At 47.2% G+C, this 21,368-nt stretch overlaps 1 protein-coding gene and 1 long non-coding RNA gene across 2 annotated transcripts in view; one reads left to right on the top strand and one right to left on the bottom strand.

Annotated features, from left to right (window-relative positions):
• Window positions 1-11,436, bottom strand: part of FUCA2 (alpha-L-fucosidase 2) — a 26,307-nt gene extending 14,871 nt beyond the window's left edge. Inside the window, exon 1 of the mRNA XM_056566730.1 lies at window positions 11,172-11,436. Coding sequence (XP_056422705.1) covers window positions 11,172-11,359 — 188 coding nt within the window. The 5' untranslated portion in view covers window positions 11,360-11,436. The remainder of the gene's footprint in view (window positions 1-11,171) is intronic.
• LOC130362367 (uncharacterized) lies at window positions 11,385-21,368 on the top strand. Its single transcript, XR_008891378.1, has 3 exons — window positions 11,385-11,513; window positions 20,482-20,540; window positions 21,162-21,368. It is a non-coding gene; the product is annotated as an uncharacterized LOC130362367 (long non-coding RNA).

Genomic DNA, 21,368 nt, shown 5'->3' with positions numbered 1-21,368 from the left:
AGTGGACATCAGCGATCCCGCTGATGTCAGCTATATACGTGCAAATCAAATATGATTAATCCGAACTTGCTACGAATTTCACGAAAAATTTGATTTGTAACTAATGCAAATATTGCAAAATTGCTTCATTAAACTCCATTTAGTGCGGTCCAGGCTCCAGGGCATCTAAAAAGGCAGATCCACATGTGAGGCCATGGGTCAAGGAATCCTGGGAAGGCAGGAACAAGGGTAGGCGGGATGACCCTGAATCACATGCAAGATGCAGCCTATCAGCAGCCAGCCACCCCTGTGATGTCAAAGCCCTATATAGTCAGCAGCCATATTGCGGCCAGTCACTTCATCTTTACACTGCAGAGAGATACATAGGCAAAGGCAGCCCTGTGTGTGTGTGTTATACAGAAAAGCTTTTTCCAGCAGAGATTTACCTCCTAGTCAAGTCAGCGTTCTGTTGGACAGATAGCAATTTGTTTGTCACAGAAAAGCATGCTTACTGCAGCGATCCACCTCCCAGTCACTGTCTACAGTGTTCTATTATAGAGAGAATCAGAGAGCAGTGTTTTGCACAGAAGAACAGCAGCAATTCAGCTCAAGCACAAATCCTGGCTAGAAGCACTAATAAGGAAGGGAGTGAGATTGAGAAAGTGCAATTTTGGTGTCTACTGCTGGTGTTGTGCACAAAAACTTTAAGCGTACTGTAGCGCATTTTTCTGCCTTCATAAGTGCATACCACATATGTACAAAGTGTTGTACCATTTTTTTCCTGATAAAGTCTTAAGGGCCTAGATACTGAAAAAGTCCAGCCAAAAGTACACACCTGCTGTTGTTCTAGACAAATACTGTTTTAAGCGTAGTGAAGCGTATTGTACTCCCCTCATATACGCACTCCCCTCATATATGTCAGGCAGAGAAGTGCCAGGACGTGCACAGAGGAGTGGCAGAGGCCTAAATTCAACAGGCGCAGAATACTAGGGGCAGCAGGAGTCACAGCAAGAGGCCTGATCTCCCGGTATCAGCTAGCGGTTGTGTCCCGACCAGCAACCCATCTGCAGTCATCGATTGGTTAACACTGTCATCCAATTCATCACAAGTGACATCTGATACCAACAGTCTGTGGGTTTCTCAGACACAACCCTAAGTTGACATGGCCTGGGAGCAGTCCCCGTTCTCCCATTCCCTCTGTCCAATGCTGTTCCCTCCCCTACAGAAGTATCTTATGCTGTGGGTTCAGCTCCACTATTCAGTGAAGACGATCTGATAGAGGACAGTCAGCAGCTACTGCCCAGCCAAGAAGTGGAGGAGACATCCGCCGCTTCCTCTGCTAGGCAGGCAGGTAGTGATGAGGAGAGTGACGTGGGAGGTGGTGTTGCCAGCATTCAGGGACCAGAAGCAGACACTGTTGGGGAAGTGCAGACACTTGATGATGATGAAGCCGATTGCAATTGGGAGCCGGGTGCAAAAGGAGCTTCATCATCATCAGGAGAAGAGGGTTGCAGGTTGCCCGTGAGGCAGCAGCTGAGCCAGCAAGGTGGTAGCATGGTTGGCAGTCAGCATGGAGGCAGAAGTGGAAATTCTGAAGCCAAACGTGCCCGGGGAGACCACTTGCTTCGCAGCAGCTTGCCTTCGCGGGAGGTGGTAGAACAGGGGTTCCTGGAGACCGTGGCAGTAGCAGTCAATTAGTGCGGACTGTTGGTGGGAAAATCAGCTACTCAGCGGTGTGGCAGTTTTTCATCAAGCATCCGGAGGAGGTTCACATAGCCACATGCAACATGTGTCGGCAGAAGGTGTGAAGCGTGGCCAGGGTCCCAACGTTGGCACCACGGCCCTGCATCAACATATGCTGCACCACCTTAAAGCAGCCTCGGAGAACCATGGCTCCGATGTGGTTGTCCAGCCTGCTGCATCACCCAGTGGCACGCCGCTCCCTCTTTCAGCCAGACAAAGCTCCACCACCTCAGCCGAAGGGAGCTGTGTGTCATACCCTCCTTCTGTCGCTCCAGATGCTCCTCCTACTTTTAGTAAGTCATTTTGCCAGCAATCCATCGGCGAAGCCATGTTCAAGAGACAACAGTATGCGCCCACTCATCCATTGGCGCATAAGCTGAATGTGCTCCTGTCCAAATTGCTAGTGCTGCAGTCCCTCCCTTTTCAAGTGGTGGACTCTGCACCTTTCAGAGAACTGATGGCTTGTGCGGAGCCGAGGTGGAGAGTCCTCAAGCCATCACTTCTTTGCAAAGAAGGCAGTACCAGCCCTGCGCAATTTTGTGGAAGAGAAGGTGGGCCATTCCATGAGCCTGTCAGTGTGTATCAAAGTGCACGGCAGCACCAACGTCTGGAGCTGTAACTATGGTCAGGGACAATACATGTCCTTTACGGCCCACTGGGTGAATGTGGTTCCTGCACAGCCACAACAGCAACTTGGAGAGGTCACGGTGCTTCCTCCTCCATGCTCTCAGGCTGTTGGTCCTGTGACAGTGTGCAACTCTGCCTCCTCATCCTCCACCTTGTCCTCAGCCTCCACTGCATGGACAGGTCTCAGTGCCCCTTCAGCATACCATGTGTACAGGGTACTGCGGTGTCACGCTGTTCTTCAAATGGTTTGCCTTGGTGAAATGAAAAGTAATTAATAAAGAAATCAGAGTATGGCTTACTCCACGAAAACTGGAAATGGGAACCATGGTGACTAACAACAGGAAGAACATCTTGTCTGTGCTGTGACAAGGAAGGCTGAGCCATGCGCCCTGCATGGCACACGTGTTCAATCTGGTTGTCAAGTGGTTCTTGAAGTGTTCCCCCCCCCATCTGCAAGACATCATAACAATGGGAAGGAAACTTTGCATGCACTTCAGCCACTCGTACACCGCAAGGCACACCCTCCTTTAGCTGCAGCGTCAGAACGGAATCCCTCAACATAGTCCGATTTGCGACGTTGCCACACATTGGAATTCCCCCCTCCATCTGTTGGACCAACTATACGAACAGAGAAAAGCCATCACTGATTTCTTGATGATCCAAGCGGATTGGGGTATTCCCCTGTTTAACTTCATTGTCAACCAGTGGCAGTTCAAACGTAAAACCTGCCGTTTGCTCAGGCCCTTTGAGGAAGCCACATTATTAGTCAGTCGCCAGGATTACGAGATGAACGAATTCATTCCACTGCTTCATTTCCTACAACACGTGTTGGAAACAATGGCTGGCCAGAGCATTGGAGACGTGGCGCCTACATCTCTTGGCCACATGAGCCCTGTGGGGGATGAACTGGAGGAGGAGGAGGAGGAGGGGCACAGTGGAGCAGTTTAGGTTTCGCAAAATGGGCAGTTTTTTTTGTCATCTGACAGGAGGAGGAGGAGCAGGAGGGTTATGAGAAAGGCGAGACAGAGGACCCAGACATACCGTGGCCATATGCAGTGGAGATGGAGGCAGGGAGTCCCTCCGAGTCACTTGCACAAATGGCCCGATGCATGCTCACCTGCTTGCGTCATGACCGCCAAATTGTCACCATTCGGCAGCAGGATGACTTCTGGCTCTCCACCTTATTGAACCCTGGATCTGGCACAAAATGGGGGCCTTTTTTTTTACACTCACTGAGAGGGAGGACAAACTGACCTACTACAGAGACATCCTACGTAGTCAGTTGGCTGATGCCTATCGGCGCCATCGTCCATCCTCTCGCAGGTCTGACATGGGGGGCCCCTCTGTGCTCACCTTCCTCAGGCTGCTGGGGAGGGGTGGGGTGGCAGGAGCAGTACCAGCTCCATCAGCAGCAGCCTGAGTCTACAGTCGCTGATGAGTACCTTTCTTCACCCGCATAGTGAAGCAACTCATCAGCAGCAGGTAGACATGGAGCAGGACCTGAACCAGCAGGTGGTGGCATACCTTGACATGGCCATACCAACACACCTTGAAGATCTGCTGGACTTCTGGACAGCCAAACTTGATTTGTGGCCACAACTAGTAGAGTTTGCCCTGGAAAAGCTGTCCTGCCCAGCCAGTAGTGTGCCATCAGAGCGGGTGTTTAGTGCGGCAGGGGCCAAAGTCACCCCAAGGAGAACTCGTCTGTCCACGAAAAATGTGGAGAGACTGACCTTTTTAAAGATGAATCAAGCATGGATCAGCCAGGATTTCCAACCACCAATGCCTGATGCATGAGAGTAGATTGACCATGGTGCCACATCAACACTTTACAAATATGGATAGAGCCAAACTGATTTAAGGCGCTGCTCCCCAGTTCCTCCGCATCAGACCTTTTTTCACCCACCTTCATCACCAGGTACTGGTATTGCCACCCACCGCACCACTCTGTCACCGGGTCACTTTCAGAACTCCTGATGCTGCCACTGCTGCCACCTCCATGCTGTTTTCATTTTTTCCTCATCACCTTTTAAAAATCATAACGCTTTCAATTTTGCACATAAAATTCTATATGATGGCTTATTTTTTGCGCCACCAATTCTACTTTGCAGTGACCCAAAAATCCACGGCGAAACAGAAAAAAAAAAATTCATTGTGCGACAGAAATGGGGGCTTCCGTTTCTACACAGTGCATTTTTCGGTAACAATAACACCTTATCTTTATTCTGTAGGTCCATACGGTTAAAATGATACCCTACTTATATAGGTTGGATATTGTCGTACTTCGGAAAAAAATCATAAATACATGCAGGAAAATTTATATGTTAAAAATTCTCATCTTCTGACCCCTATAACTTTTTTATTTTTCCGTGTACGGGCCGGTATGAGGACAAATTTTTTGCGCCGTGTTCTGAAGTTTTTATCGGTACCATTTTTGAATTGATCGGACTTTTTGATTGCTTTTTATAAATTTTTTCATGATATAAAAAGTGACCAAAAATACGCTATTTTGGACTTTAGAATTTTTTTTGCGCATACACCATTGACCATGCGGTTTAATTAATGATATATTTTTATAGTTCAGACATTTCCGCACGCGGCGATACTACATATGTTTATTTACAGTTTTTATTTATTTTTTTATGGGAAAAGGGGGGTGATTCAAACTTTTATTGGGGAAGGGGTTAAATGAGCTTTGCTAACTTTTTTTTTTTTTACTTTTTTTTTTGCAGTGTTATAGCTCCCATAGGGGGCTATAGCACTGCACACACAGATCTTTTACCCTGATCCCTGCAAAGCCATAGCTTTGCAGGGATCAGCGAGATAGGGGCTCAATTGCTCAAGCCTGTAGCTCAGGCTTGGAGCAATCAAATGCCGATCGGACGTGACGGAGCAAGATAAGGGGGTCTCCGCTCGCGTCCTAGCTGAACGGGACATCACGATTTTATCGCGATGTCCCGATCAGCCCGACTGAGCTGCCGTAAAGCATTTACTTTCATTTTTAGACTCGGCGATCAACTTTGATCGCCGCGTTTAAAGGGTTAATAGCGTGCGGCACAATGATTGGTGGGTCCCAGGGTCCCGGCTATTGTTAGCAGCCGGGACTGACCCGGTGTGACCCCGTTTTAAACACCGGGACCAGGCGAGGGGCGTACAGGTACGCCCTTCGTCCTGAAGGAGTTAAATTTGAAAATTCATCTTTTAATCTTAGGGATTGTGATGCCGTATGGTCTCTTCATGTAGCCGCCAACTCCAGGCTCTGTCATTCAGCCACTATATGGTTTACTGATGCTGCTGGGCCTGGGACATTACCTAAAAAAATACATTTGGAAAATTCGGCCGAATCAAATTAACCCCTCAGATGCCGTGATCAATACAGATCACGGCATCTGCAGCAATGTGCGCGTTTAAATAGCTGATCAGATCGCCCGCAGCGCTGCCGCAGGGATCCGATCATTTAAAATGGTCACCTGCCTCTGGCCATCTCCAGGGGTCTTCTGCTCTGGTCTGAGATCGAGCAGAAGATCGCCAATAATACTGATCAGTGCTATGCCCTATGCATAGCACTGAACAGTATTAGCAATCAAATGATTGCTATAGATAGTCCCCTATAGGGACATAAAAAGTGTAAAAAAAAAAAAGGTTTAAAACATATAAAATAAAAACAAAATGTGAAAAATCCCCTCCCCCAATAAAAATGGAAATTGTCCCTTTCTCCCATTTTACCCTCAAAAAGCGTAACATAAAAAAAAATGTATTAACATATTTGGTATCGCCAAATGTCCAAAATTGCTGCTTTTTTGTCACGTTATAAAAAAAAAAAAAATTATGAAAAAAGTGTTTCAAAAGTTTCATATACGCAAATGTGGTAACAATAAAAAGTACAGATCACAGCGCAAAAAATTAGCCCTCATAACGCCTCATATATGGAAAAATGAAAAAGTTATAGGTGGTCAAAATAGGGTGATTTTAAACGTACTGATTTTGTACAAAAAGTTTGAGATTTCTTTTAAGCGGTACAAAAATATAAAAGTAAATGGGTATCATTTTAATCGTATTGACCCACAGAATAAAGAAAACATGTAATTTTTACCGTAAAGTGTACAGCGTGAAAAAGAAACTCTCCAAAAAATTTGCAAAATTGTGGTTATTTCAGTTTCCTCCCTAAAAAATAAAATAAAAGTTTTGGGGCTCGCCATACATTTTATGGTAAAATGAGAGGTGACATTACAAAGTACAATTGGTCACGCAAAAAACAAGACCATATATGGGTCTGAAGATGGAAATATAAAAGAGTTATGGATTTTAGAAGGAGAGGAGGAAAAAACGAAAACGCTAAACTAAAATTGGCCTGGTCACTAAAGGGGTACCCCGCTGCTAAGCGTCTGGAACAAACTGTTCCATATGCTGGAGGCGGCGCCGGGAGTTTGTGACATCATAGCCTAGCCCCCTCAATGCAAGTCTATGGGAAAGGGCGCGGCAGCTATGACGTCACGAGCTCCCGGCATCGGCTCCAGCGTTCGGAACAGTTTGTCCCTAACGCTGAGCAGTGGAGTACCCCTTCCAAAAGTTCAAAATAGGCTTGGTCCTGAAGAGGTTAAAGAGGGATGCGGGTGTGAAGGTTATCGACTTACAAGTGATAACCCTGAAACAGCAGTGGGTACAACAGGTCCCAAAAATTTTCTTGCTTACTCAAAGGATGGGGGGCATTCGGAGGGTTCAATGCAGGAATCCTTCACTATGTAAGCCCTAAACCTGTGTACAGGGGGAGATTTATCAAGGGATTTACAGCTCTTTTTTTTGCTTACATAAGTCACAGATGCACCTAAGCAAATGTTTGTGTGACTTTTGTGGGTAGGCATAAAGTAGCAAACACCCTAAGTAGCATAAAGTACCTAAGCAAGTTTCAGTTTTCACTTTGCAGTGGTCAAGTATTAATGAAGTGCGAATGTCGCATGTAGGCAAAAAAAAGTCTCAAACCCCTCCTCAAAAATCAACAATACAAACAAGGTCAGACCTGGCTTACCAAAATGCCCTTTGACAGCATTTTTAAAAAGTTGTACAAGTTTGTAAAGCTCCGCTCCCTGGCCACCCGCCCGCTAACTATTGCAACCACAACTCGTAGTCGTAACAGTTAGTAGGTGAGTGACCAGGGAGCGGAGCTTTACAAAAAGTTGCAGTTGTGACTTTTTGTGCAACTTTTTTTTTTCCCCAATTCAAAGAAATGTATAAAACAAATCAAATAATGGCAATGACATAGGTAAGCAAACATTGTAGAGTAACAACGGCCTGGTGGGCCAAAATATATAACGAAGCAAAATATGCAGGTAGCAATAAGGTGAGAGAACAATAAACAAATATGCTAAAGCACCAATACATCCCAGGGTAAAAGGCGATGAGGAACCCGTCCAGACGCCAGGGCAGGGGTATAGAAGCAGTAAGGTGAAAGAGCAAGCAAGTAAGGAGTAAGGGCTACCTGGGTACGTGGGCGGAAAAAAAAGTGGAAAGGGAACTACAGAATACGAACGTGCAACTTTTTAAATATGCTGTCAAAGGGCATTTTTGTAAGCCAGGTCTGACCTGGTTTTGACTTGCGAATTTTTGAGGAGGGGTTTGCGAATTTTTTTTGCCTACATGCTACATTCACACTTCATTAATACTTGACCACTGCAAAGTGAAAACTGAAACTTGCTTGTAAGGACATGCTGGGAATTGTAGACTTCCAACAGCTAGCGGGTGGGTGGCTGGGGAGTGAAGACGTCCGGCTAACATGAATATAAAGCGCACATACAGGACTGCACGCCCCACCAAGAAAATATACATCCGTGCCAGGCACACGTACATCACTGCATGCCCCAGCAGGCTCTTATACATCACAGCTAGCACCAGAGGGTGCATATACATCACAGTAGCAGGCTCATATACATCACAGCTAGCACTAGAGGTAGTGCTGGGCGGTATACCGCGCTCGGCATTCTTGTGACACCGCTAGTGGGCACAGGGACCCCGCTAGTGGTGATGGTAGCGCTCACGGGGGGGGGGGGGGGGGGGGTCATTTGACACCACTAGTGGGCACAGGGACTCTGCTCGCGGGGTGGGGTGGGCAAGCGGTAATACCGTGATAATAAAAAACAAATACCGTGATATTCATTTTAGGCCATACCGCCCAGCTAGCACCAGAGGGTGCATAGACCCCCCCCCCAGCTAGCACCAGAGGGTGCATAGACCCCCCCCAGCTAGCACCAGAGGGTGCATAGACCCCCCCCAGCTAGCACCAGAGGGTGCATAGACCCCCCCCAGCTAGCACCAGAGGGTGCATAGACCCCCCCAGCTAGCACCAGAGGGTGCATAGACCCCCCCAGCTAGCACCAGAGGGTGCATAGACCCCCCCAGCTAGCACCAGAGGGTGCATAGACCCCCCCAGCTAGCACCAGAGGGTGCATAGACCCCCCCAGCTAGCACCGGAGGGTGCATAGACCCCCCCAGCTAGCACCGGAGGGTGCATAGACACCCCCAGCTAGCACCGGAGGGTGCATAGACATCACAGCTAGCACCAGAGGGTGCATAGACATCACAGCTAGCACCGGAGGGTGCATAGACATCACAGCTAGCACCGGAGGGTGCATAGACATCACAGCTAGCACCAGAGGGTGCATACATATACATCACAGCTAGCACCGGAGGGTGCATACATATACATCACAGCTAGCACCGGAGGGTGCATACATATACATCACAGCTAGCACCAGAGGGTGCAGTGCATATACATCACAACTAGCACCGGAGGGTGCATATACACCACAGCTAGCACCGGAGGGTGCATATACATAACAGTATCAGGCTCATATGCATCACAGCTAGCACCGGAGGGTGCATATACATCACAGCTAGCACCAGAGGGTGCATAGACATCACAGCTAGCACCAGAGGGTGCATAGACATCACAGCTAGCACCAGAGGGTGCATAGACATCACAGCTAGCACCAGAGGGTGCATAGACATCACAGCTAGCACCAGAGGGTGCATAGACATCACAGCTAGCACCAGAGGGTGCATAGACATCACAGCTAGCACCAGAGGGTGCATAGACATCACAGCTAGCACCAGAGGGTGCATAGACATCACAGCTAGCACCAGAGGGTGCATAGACATCACAGCTAGCACCAGAGGGTGCATAGACATCACAGCTAGCACCAGAGGGTGCATAGACATCACAGCTAGCACCAGAGGGTGCATAGACATCACAGCTAGCACCAGAGGGTGCATAGACATCACAGCTAGCACCAGAGGGTGCATAGACATCACAGCTAGCACCAGAGGGTGCATAGACATCACAGCTAGCACCAGAGGGTGCATAGACATCACAGCTAGCACCGGAGGGTGCATAGACATCACAGCTAGCACCGGAGGGTGCATAGACATCACAGCTAGCACCAGAGGGTGCATATACATCACAGCTAGCACCGGAGGGTGCATACATATACATCACAGCTAGCACCAAAGGGTGCATATACATCACAACTAGCAAAGGAGGGTGCATATACACCACAGCTAGCACCGGAGGGTGCATATACACTACAGCTAGCACCGGAGGGTGCATATACATCACAGCTAGCACCAGAGGGTGCATATACATAACAGTATCAGGCTCATATGCATCACAGCTAGCACCGGAGGGTGCATATACATCACAGCTAGCACCGGAGGGTGCATATACATCACAGCTAGCACCGGAGGGTGCATATACATCACAGCTAGCACCGGAGGGTGCATATACATCACAGCTAGCACCGGAGGGTGCATATACATCACAGCTAGCACCGGAGGGCGCATATACATCACAGCTAGCACCGGAGGGCGCATATACATCACAGCTAGCACCGGAGGGCGCATATACATCACAGCTAGCACCGGAGGGCGCATATACATCACAGCTAGCACCAGAGGGCGCATATACATCACAGCTAGCACCAGAGGGCGCATATACATCACAGCTAGCACCAGAGGGTTCATATACATCACAGCTAGCACCAGAGGGTGCATATACATCACAGCTAGCACCAGAGGGTGCATATACATAACAGTATCAGGCTCATATACATCACAGCTAGCACCAGAGGGTGCATATACATCACAGCTAGCACCAGAGGGTGCATATACATAACAGTATCAGGCTCATATGCATCACAGCTAGCACCGGAGGGTGCATATACATCACAGCTAGCACCGGAGGGTGCATATACATCACAGCTAGCACCGGAGGGTGCATATACATCACAGCTAGCACCGGAGGGTGCATATACACCACAGCTAGCACCGGAGGGTGCATATACACCACAGCTAGCACCGGAGGGTGCATATACACCACAGCTAGCACCGGAGGGTGCATATACACCACAGCTAGCACCGGAGGGTGCATATACATCACAGCTAGCACCGGAGGGTGCATATACATCACAGCTAGCACCGGAGGGTGCATATACATAACAGTATCAGGCTCATATACATCACAGCTAGCACCAGAGGGTGCATATACATCACAGCTAGCACCGGAGGGTGCATATACATCACAGCTAGCACCGGAGGGTGCATATACATGATTACATGCAGTGGGATCGCTGCACACATCATAGGGTGAATATACATGTATAAACACCCATAGGAGACTTTATTAATAGTGTAGCTTTCATTTCACCATGGAAGAGCTGAGCTTTAATCGGTTGTTATGGGGAACAAACAAGGTTTTTCTTTAAAACACTTTTGCTCACTCTTCCCTCATGGTATTTCCATACAACCCCTGCAAGCTCCTCTCCCCGGCTCACCAGAACCACTCGCTGCCGAAGCTGGGGACGGAGAAGACTCCCCAGTGGATGAAAATGCCGAATTTCACGTCATCGAACCAGTCAGGAATCGGCCTGGAATCCAGGGACTCCCAGGTGGGCTCATAGCTGACACGAGCGCCCCCAAACTGTACGGGGGCGAGGAGCAGGGCGGCCAGTAGGGGGAGCATGTTTCCAAGCGCCCACCGACCCACTCTCCTTACTAATCGCCTTCTTCCTGTATTCCGGGGCGCGGTCACATGACAGCCGGCTGGGAGATCGGCTCACGTGATGCCCGCATCAGAACACGTGGAACCTGAGGACTCTGCATGTAACTTGTCATAGGTAACATACACAGTACTGTACAAGGGCAGCCTCATGTGTCCATACACTGCAGAAGTAACAATGCCAAGTGGTCCTAAAATATTATTGCCAGACAAACCTCAAATACTAGCGCCATACGCAGCCTATATAACCAGTGCCAAATAATAGCACTATGTATTAGCCTAGTGATATCACTCAGAGCCATACAGGCCTCAAATAACTGTCCTAAAAATCCCCATTTTAGGCTACAAAAGACCCTACATTTGTGGTATTCATCAGTAAACCAACAGTGTACTGACATATTCCATAGGGTACCTGCCTCAAGTTCAGTAGATCACATGTATTCGACTAAGATCTGTCCATTTCTGAGCATATAGGGGGAGATTCATCAAAACCTGTGCAGAGGAAAAGTTGCTGAGTTGGCTATAGCAACCAATCAGATCGCTTCTTTCATTTTTCAGAGTTTTTTTTTTCAAAAAAGTGATTTAATTGGTTGCTATGGGAAACTCAGCAGCTTCTCCTCTGTGCAGGTTTTGATAAATCTTCCCCGTATTGAGGGGCATTTACTAATCTTTTACTATGTAGTCTGGTTTTTACCCTGTTTTTTTCTACTTCATTTTTGACTATGTGCGACAAATTTACTAAATTGTTGCACGGCATTAATAAATTTGGCACACATAGGCAAAAGTGGGAAATTTACTTCATGTAGTAGAAAAAATAGTCTGTTCCTTTTTCCTGCTGTCTGAATAGGTTTGGCTGCTGGTTTCCTTCTGGATCTTTTGTTTTTGAGTTTTTTTTTAGCTTTTTCACCACATCTAAATAATTCAATAACTACAGTGGTCCCTCAAGTTACAATATTAATTGGTTCCAGGAAAACCATTGTAAGTTGAAACCATTGTATGTTGAGACCATAACTCTATGGAAATGTGGTAATTGGTTCTAAAGGCACCAAAATGTCATCCAAAATAGGAAAAAGTGACAAAGAAAAATAAGTAGATAACTAATATAGATAAAGCAAATCCTTACATATAAAAGTAATAAAGATCTGCTGGGAGCTGTAAATCACTGTCTATGTCAGTGTTTCCCAAGCAGGGAGCCTCCAGCTGTTGCAAAACTATAACTCCCAGCATGCCTGGACAGCCAAAGGCTGTCCGGGCATGCTGGGAGTTGTAGTTTTGCAAAAGATGGGGCCACCCTGCTTGGCAAACACTGGTCTATGTAGAGGACAGGAGCTTCTTCAGGGGTCCTGTACAGTACAGGCAATGTCCCAAACAAGTAATGGAGTCGCCCTCACCTGGTGTCCAAAAGAGCAGCTAACCCTGATACAGGTAAAGTGTACAGAACATGTAATACCAGACACCAGTCAGTGCATACACTTCAGTAATACAGGGGTTTTACCAGTGAATGCCCATTTTGATTGGTTGGTTCTTCCAGCCATTGACACGTTTTACAGATCTGGACTGTCTGTAGCATTGTATGTTGAGTCTGGTTTCAACATGGTCCAGAAAAGACCATTGTATGTTGAAACTATTGTATGTTGAGGCCATTGTAAGTTGAGGGATCACTGTAAATTGTAGTCATGGCTCAGAAGTGGTAAACGGCGTTTAGTGTGTGTGTGTGTGTTTATTACATTTTTTTAACACAGTTTTTTTCTCCCTAAATGTACTTACACTTTTTTTTTTTTTTGGTTACTTCTTCTACAGATCTGTGTATCCTGTGGACTCCTTCGGATTCGGTGGACTACTTCGATGACCAGCGTTTTTCTTTGCTTGATGTTAATAAAATGGTTAACGAGGGCTTGTGGGGGAGTGTTTTTTGTAATAATTTTTTTTTAAAACCTGTTGTGTTTTATTTTTATTTTACTTTACTAGACAGGCTTAGTAGTGGAAGCTGTCTTATAGACTGAGTCCATTACTAAGCCGGGCTTAGCGTTAGCCACAAAAACAGCTAGCGCTAACCCCCAATTATTACCCCGGTACCCAACACCACAGGGGTGCCGGGAAGAGCCGGTACCAACAGGCCTGGAGCGTCAAAAATGGCGCTCCTGGGCCTAGGCGGTAACAGGCTGGCGTTATTTAGGTTGGGGAGGGCCAGTAACAATGGTCCTCGCCCACCCTGGTAACGTCAGGCTGTTACTGTTTGGTTGGTATTTGGTTGAGAATAAAAATAGGGGGACCCTATGCGTTTTTTTAATATATTTAATTATTTATTTAAAAAATAAAAAACGCGTAGGGTCCCCCCTATTTTCATTCTCAGCCAAATACCAACCAAACAGTAACAGCCTGACGTTCCCAGGGTGGGCGAGGACCATTGTTACTGGCCCTCCCCAGCCTAAATAACGCCAGCCTGTTACCGCCTAGGCCCAGGAGCGCCATTTTTGACGCTCCAGGCCTGTTGGTACCGGCTCTTCCCGGCACCCCTGTGGCGTTGGGTACCGGGGTAATAATAGGGGGTTAGCGCTAGCTGTTTTTGTGGCTAGCGCTAAGCCCAGGTTAGTAATGGACTCTGTCTATAAGACAGCTTCCACTACTAAGCCTGTCTAGTAAAGTAAGAAAAAAACACAACAGGTTTTAAAAATTTTTTATTACAAAAAGCACTCCCCCACAAGCCCTCGTTAACCATTTTATTAAAATCAAACAAAGAAAAACGCTGGTCATCGAAATAGTCCACCGAATCCGAAGGAGTCCACAGGATAAACGGATCTGAAATGAGAAGAAAACAAAAAAAATGGGTTAGTACATTTATTATCACCTGCTCACACATCTCCCGCCCCGCATGACTACAACTGCCAGCATGCCCTTACAGTAAGGACATGCTGGGAGTTGTAGTTGTGTGGTGCAGGAGATGTGTGGGCAAGTGACAAGCTTGTCCCCTGCCCCCAGCTGCAGGACTACAACTCCCAGCATGCCCTTACAGTAAGGTGGAGCGGAGGCCGGGCACAGTGTTTCCCAACCTGGGACTTGTAGTTTTGCAACATCTGGAGGCACCCTGGTTGGGAAACACTGTTTTAGGCCAGTGTTTCCCAACCAGGGTGCCTCCAGATGTTGCAAAACTACAAGCCCCAGCATGCCTGGACAGTCAAAGGCTGTCTAGGCATGCTGGGAGTTGTAGTTTTGCAACATCTGGAGGCAACCTGGCTGGGAAACACTGGCCTAAAACAGTGTTTCCCAACCAGGGTGCCTCCAGATGTTGCAAAACTACAAGCCCCAGCATGCCTGGACAGTCAAAGGCTGTCCAGGCATGCTGGGAGTTGTAGTCTTGCAACATCTGGAGGCACCCTGGTTGGGAAACACTGGCCTAAAACAGTGTTTCCCAACCAGGGTGACTGTTTTAGGCCAGTGTTTCCTAACTGTTTTAGGCCAGTGTTTCCCAACCAGGGTGCCTCCAGCTGTTGCTAAACTACAACTCCCAGCATGCCTGGACAGCCAAAGGCTGTCCAGGCATGCTGGGAGTTGTAGTCTTGCAACAACTGGAGGCACCCTGGTTGGGAAGCCTGCGCAACTTACCGGCTTCCGTAAGATCCAGCGCTGCACGACACTGCCGCGCGACAGTGCCGCGCGACGATCTCCGACAGCGATCGTCGCTGGAGCCTCGGAAGGGTAAGTGAACTTCTTCGCCGGTCCCCTTCAGCTGTTTAGTTTTGCAACAGCTGGAGGACTACAGTTTACAGACCACAAACCAGTGGTCTGCAAACTGTGGCCCTCCAGCTGTTGCAAAACTACAACTCCCAGCATGCCTGGACAGCCAATGGCTGTCCAGGCATGCTGGGAGTTGTAGTCTTGCAACATCTGGAGGCACCCTGGTTGGGAAACACTGTTTTAGGCCAGTGTTTCCCAACAAGGGTGCCTCCAGCTGTTGCAAAACTACAACTCCCAGCATGCCCGGACAGCCAAAGGGTGTCCAGGCATGCTGGGAGTTGTAGTCTTGCAACATCTGGAGGCACCCTGGTTGGGAAACACTGTTTTAGGCCAGTGTTTCCCAACAAGGGTGCCTCCAGCTGTTGCAAAACTACAACTCCCAGCATGCCCGGACAGCCAAAGGGTGTCCAGGCATGCTGGGAGTTGTAGTCTTGCAACATTTGGAGGCACCCTGGTTGGGAAGCTTGCGCAACTTACCGGCTTCCGTAGGATCCAGCGCCGCGCGACACTGCCGCGCGACGATCTCCGTCAGCGATCGTCGCTGGAGCCTCGGAAGGGTAAGTGAACTTCTTCGCCGGTCCCCTTCAGCTGTTTAGTTTTGCAACAGCTGGAGGACTACAGTTTACAGACCACACACCAGTGGTCTGCAAACTGTGGCCCTCCAGCTGTTGCAAAACTACAACACCCAGCATGCCCTGACAGCCAAAGCCTATGGCTCTCAGGGCAGGAGCCCGGGCTGACATTACAGTGCAGCCGCCCGGGCTCCTCATACGGTCTCCCCGCTACCCCCCTTGTCTCCCGCCCGGGCTCCTCATACGGCCTCCCCGCTACCCCCCCCCCCCTTGTCTCCCGCCCGCGCCGCTCAGCTCCCGCTGCTACAAGACTACAACTCCCAGCGTGTCCTCACTGTAAGGCCATGCTGGGACTTGTAGTCTTGCAACAGCAGACAGATGGGAGTTGTGTGGCGCTGGCAGGTGAGAGGGGTGGGATGTAAATCACTGTAGTGTCCCGGAGCGCAGTGAGGGTAGCGGGGAGAAAGTATGTCGGAGCCCGGGCGGCAGTAGCTTTTCCTGCTCCATGTTGGAGCTGGAGTAAATTTAGTCAATTTTTATGGCCGTTGCGACAGTTTATTGCGCAACTGCGACTGTCTCAGTTAATAAATTCCTGACCACTGCAAGTAAAAACTGAAAACTTGCGTAAATTAAGCGGGAATTTTTTTTTTTACTTTCTAGCTCTTGCTAGGGAAAGTCGCACAATTTATAGGGTAGGCGCAATTGCGACAATTTTGCGCCAAAAATAGTCAGAAAAAAATGACTAAACCCCTTAGTAAATGCCCCCCATTGTTTTTGAGCAACCATGTACCTGAAGAATAGTGTACTGAAGAAAACTGTAGCGAAATGTGGCCCTCCGCACAGGGACACAGTTTTTTTGCTTTATCTGCTCCCTCTCACTCCATCTCCGCTACCCTCTCTTGGGGGACACAGTTTCTTTGCAGATGTCACCGCCACTTAGGCCCCTTTCACACTACCGTTGTGACACGGTAGTTTGACGGCCACCGGGGAGAATAGCGGGAGAAAATATACTGATTGCGCCGTCTTTTCCCCCGCTTCTCCTGCTGAAAAACAGCGGTGCCCAACGGACTCCATTGACTATAATGAGGTCCATCAGGAACGGCTGTTGCCCACTGCGCCCCGACAGAATGACGGCTATCAAACTGAAAAAAAAAAAAGATTTTGATGGGCGTTCTCGATAGAGCGCAACGGTAGTGTGAAAGAAGCCTTAGACAGACTGTGGAGCACAGCCATAGGAGCGCTCCACAGCTTTTTTCTCACGGGTGCCACACATCTACCATGCACCCACTCTGTTGCAAGACTACAACTGCCACAGCATGCCCTTACAGTGAGGACATGCTGGGGGTAGTAGTCATTCAACAGCTAGCGGACAGATGGTGGATATGCAGGCGGGTGGGAGAAAGGCTTGGAGATGTGCAGAGAAACTGTGTCCCTGTCCCCGGAGAGAGGGTAGTGGGTGCGGAGGCCGGAGGGTCACATTCCGCTACAGTTTTTTTTGGCTGCGCTGTGACAAGTGACAGCTGGGGCATTCAGGGGGGTGGGGGGGGGAATGGACAACTTAAATACTTCACAGGGGGACTAGCCAAGGAAGCGAGGTAGGTTAGTATATTTTTTTTGTTACTTTCATGACAGCCCCAGCATAAGAGATACTTTTTAGTACCCAGATAACCCATGTAACAGTAGCAAAATGTGCAAAAAGCCCAAGAGGGTGAATACTTATGCAAGGCACTGTATACCTTATATAAATTTTTATTAAGAAGTTATACAGAGTTCCAGCTCACCCCCATGTCCCGTTGCGCACGGACACAAAGGAAAATGTCCAGCACCAACTCCTTGCCAACACTTTATTAATTCTTGCCTTGGTACACAGTCAGTATGGACAAGGTGATGCGTTTCGGCCCTCATTAACGGGCCTTAGTCGTACAAAAAGGCCCCTTGGCGAGGGCCGAAACGCATCACCTGTGTCCATACTGACTGTGAACCGAGGCAAGAATGAATAAAGTGCAATGTTTGGCAAGCAGTTCGTGCTGGACATTTTCCTTTGTCAATATATTTCTATTACTTTCCATTATCATGTTCTGACTATAACTTTTTTTTTTTTTTTTTTTTTGTCAACAGAGCTGTGTGGGGCTTTTTTTTATAGTGAGCTGCAGTTTTTATCTGTGCCCCTCTGCTCAAGACTTTTTGATGTCTTTTTACTATTTGTTTTTTCAGTTGCATGTTTTTTTTTTTGTAGTTTATGGAAAGGGGGGGGGGTTACATTTTTTTTATTATAGGGATTTTGTGTTGGAGGCACCATCAAAAAGCACAACATGCTTTATTATTATCAGATATAATGCCAGAACCCTAATAGGCCCATTAAAGAGTACCTGTCATTAGCAAAAACATTTTATATAATGTAGAAAATAACATTTGTAATATACATTAGTTGAAAATGTGTATAAATTTGTCCCTGCAGTGTAATGCCTGTGTGTCTCTCTGAGGCTCTGTACACTGAGGACAAGCAGGGCTCTGTACACTGAGGACAAGCAGGGTTCTGTACACTGAGGACAAGCGGGGCTCTGTACACTGAGGACAAGCAGGGCTCTATACACTGAGGACAAGTGGGGTTCTGTACACTGAGGACAGGAAGGGCTCTGTACAATGAGGACAAGCAGGGCTCTGTACACTGAGGACAAGCAGGGCTCTGTGCACTGAGGACAAGCAGGGCTCTGTACACTGAGGATAAGCGGGGCTCTGTGCACTGAGGACAAGCAGGGCTCTGTACACTGAGGACAAGCAGGACTCTGTGCAGTGAGGACAAGCAGGGCTCTGTACACTGATGACAAGCAGGGCTCTGTACACTGATGACAAGCAGGGCTCTGTACACTGAGGACAAGCAGGGCTCTGTACACTGAGGACAAGCAGGGCTCTGTACACTGATGACAAGCAGGGTTCTGTACACTGAGGACAAGCAGGGCTCTGTACATTGAGGACAAGCAGGGCTCTGTACATTGAGGACAAGCAGGGCTCTGTGCACTGAGGATAAGCAGGGCTCTGTACACTGAGGACAAGCAGGGCTCTGTACACTGAGGACAAGCGGGGCTCTGTACACTGAGGACAAGTGGGGCTCTGTACACTGAGGACAAGCGGGGCTCTGCACACTCAGGACAAACAGGGCTCTGTACACTGAGGACAAGCAGGGCTCTGTACACTGAGGACAAGCGGGGCTCTGTATACTGAGGACAAGCGGGCCTCTGTACACTGAGGACAAGCAGGACTCTGTATAGTGAGGACAAGCAGGGCTCTGTACATTGAGGACAAGCAGGGCTCTGTGCACTGACGACAAGCAGGGCTCTGGTCAACTTTTCCTCTGCACAGAGTTTGATAAATCTCCCCCTATCTCCACCATCTTCACAAGCCTATGCTAAGTGACATTTGTAGTTTAAAGGTGTACTTTGCTTAAAAGCAACTTTCATCACTGCAGAATAGAGGCACGGATAATTATTGGAAGGCTTTAGATTTTAAAATAGAAATAATTTAGAAATGTTTATAACTTTCTGGCACCAGTAAAACTGAAAAGAAAATATTTGTTTATATATGTTTATATATATATATATATATATATATATATATATATATATATATATATATATATATGTTTGTGTTTATTGAGGGGTAGTTCAAATAGATACTCTGGTTATAAGCTTCTTTTTAAAATCTGATCTGGGAAGGGTTAATTTAAAAAAACAAAAAAATGCTCTCTTACTCCTTCTTTACTACCATACCCCTGCATACCACTGCTGTTCTAACAGAGTTCCTCTGCATCTACGGGTTCAGGGACGGGATGTCACATGCCAGCTCAGCTAATCAGTGGCAATGGCTGGACATAGCTGCATCCCCTGATTGGATAAAATCTGGACAGTAGGGAGCAATGCTCTCTAGGTAAGAGAGTGTTCTTATTTTTACTTACCCCAACCAGATTTAAAAAAGATGATTATCCCTGGACTATCACTCTAAAGTGACCCTGGAGAAAAGTCTTACAGTGGTCCGTTTTTTTAGGTGTGTCCTGTACAAGTAATAGGCGGATTCACTACAACCATTAGCCATAGATGGTAGATGGGTTAATTCAAAACAGGCACAGCTTTTTTTTTTTAGTAGGCAGGGCTAGTGTGCAAGTAGGGGGCAGAAGAAACGGAACAGAAGGTGAAAACACCCAAGTAGGGGAGTCACTTACTTGCTATTCCCTTACATATGTAACCACACAATTAGAACAAGAAGAAAAATAAAAGTGAAATATAGAAATAGATCATACAGCCCGAGACCGGTATACACTGCCACAATATCCAAGCACCAATATAACCAATGTTACAGCCTTTCACACCATATATTGTATACCGATTCTACACAGGTGCTCTATTATCACCCAGTAGACTATAGAAGAGAACACTGCATTACAGGGAGAATATATATCTATTATAGAGGACCTGTCAGCTCTATAATAGATATATTCTATCCTACATAAAATAATTGAAAAGTATGTTTATGATTGATTCTGAAGACCTGATTCTGTATTGTGCTGTTCCCCTCTTATTCATTCTGGAAATGACTTTGTGGTACTATTCCCCTGGTCACACACACTCACAGTATCAGACTGTGTTTGTTATACTCGGATGTTAATTAGGTCTGATCACAAATGCGTCCAAAGCCACGTCTGCTTGTGTTCTTCCATAGAAAGTTGTTGGGATGATGAGGTTGTTGGGATATAAAGGTTTTCTGAATTTACGTTTTGTATTTCAGTTACTGGAGGATCTTGAAACTGCACCTTTCCGATTCATGTCACAGATTGCTGCCAAAGAGTAAAGTGGAGTCCTATTTTGCACTTTGCACCACGATAAACAATGCAAGTTAAAGCACCTTAAAGGGGTTGTTCATCCAAAACTAACTTATCACAGGATAGGGGATAAGTAGCTGGGAGATCCCGCAATCTCTGGAACGGGACCCTGGCTCTCAGTGAGGAGCGCATGCAGTAGACGGCACACACGCCATTACTTTCTGTGGGAGCGCTGCAGATGCACAAGTGCTGTACTCAGGTCTCTTTGGCGCTCCCATTGAAATAAATGGAGAGCATGCTATCTACTGCACATGAAGTTGGACCCCCCCCCCCCCCTGCGATCAGCTTCTTATCCCCTATACTGAGGATAGAGGATAAGTTAGTTTTGTCTGAAGAACCCCTTTAAATTTCCTAAATTCAGCAACACTGCTAAAAGAGTATTAGTTAAAGGGACAGTGGCCAAATCATGATTCTCTATTCTCCTAAGCTATATTAAAACTATATTCAATCAGTAACTGTATGCCATTACATTTGTTAAGGAGTTCAGTTAAATTTATATGTTGTTTCCCAAAATCCTAGTCAGAAGTCTTATTCATGTGCTTTGTATGTAGAGTTAGCTTTACTGACAAAAAGTTGTTCATCACAGAGGGGCATCGGGATAGTACCACTTTGCCACATGGCATAAACATCAGAACTACTACACCCAGCAAAACCCTCATCAACTACCACCCAGACCATTCTGAAATTACACCATCTGAGGACTCCTAACTTCAATGCTCATTACATACAGAAGTCTTTTTTTTTTTTTTTTATGCTTTTGAGTCTGTCAAGAGTATAGACTATTTCATTTCTA

Source organism: Hyla sarda, chromosome 3 (genome assembly GCF_029499605.1).
Source record: "Hyla sarda isolate aHylSar1 chromosome 3, aHylSar1.hap1, whole genome shotgun sequence".
In the NCBI taxonomy this organism is placed as follows: Eukaryota; Metazoa; Chordata; class Amphibia; order Anura; family Hylidae; genus Hyla; species Hyla sarda.
The sequence above is the reverse complement of the archived record's forward strand: the minus strand, read 5'-3'. Positions and strand labels throughout refer to the sequence as shown.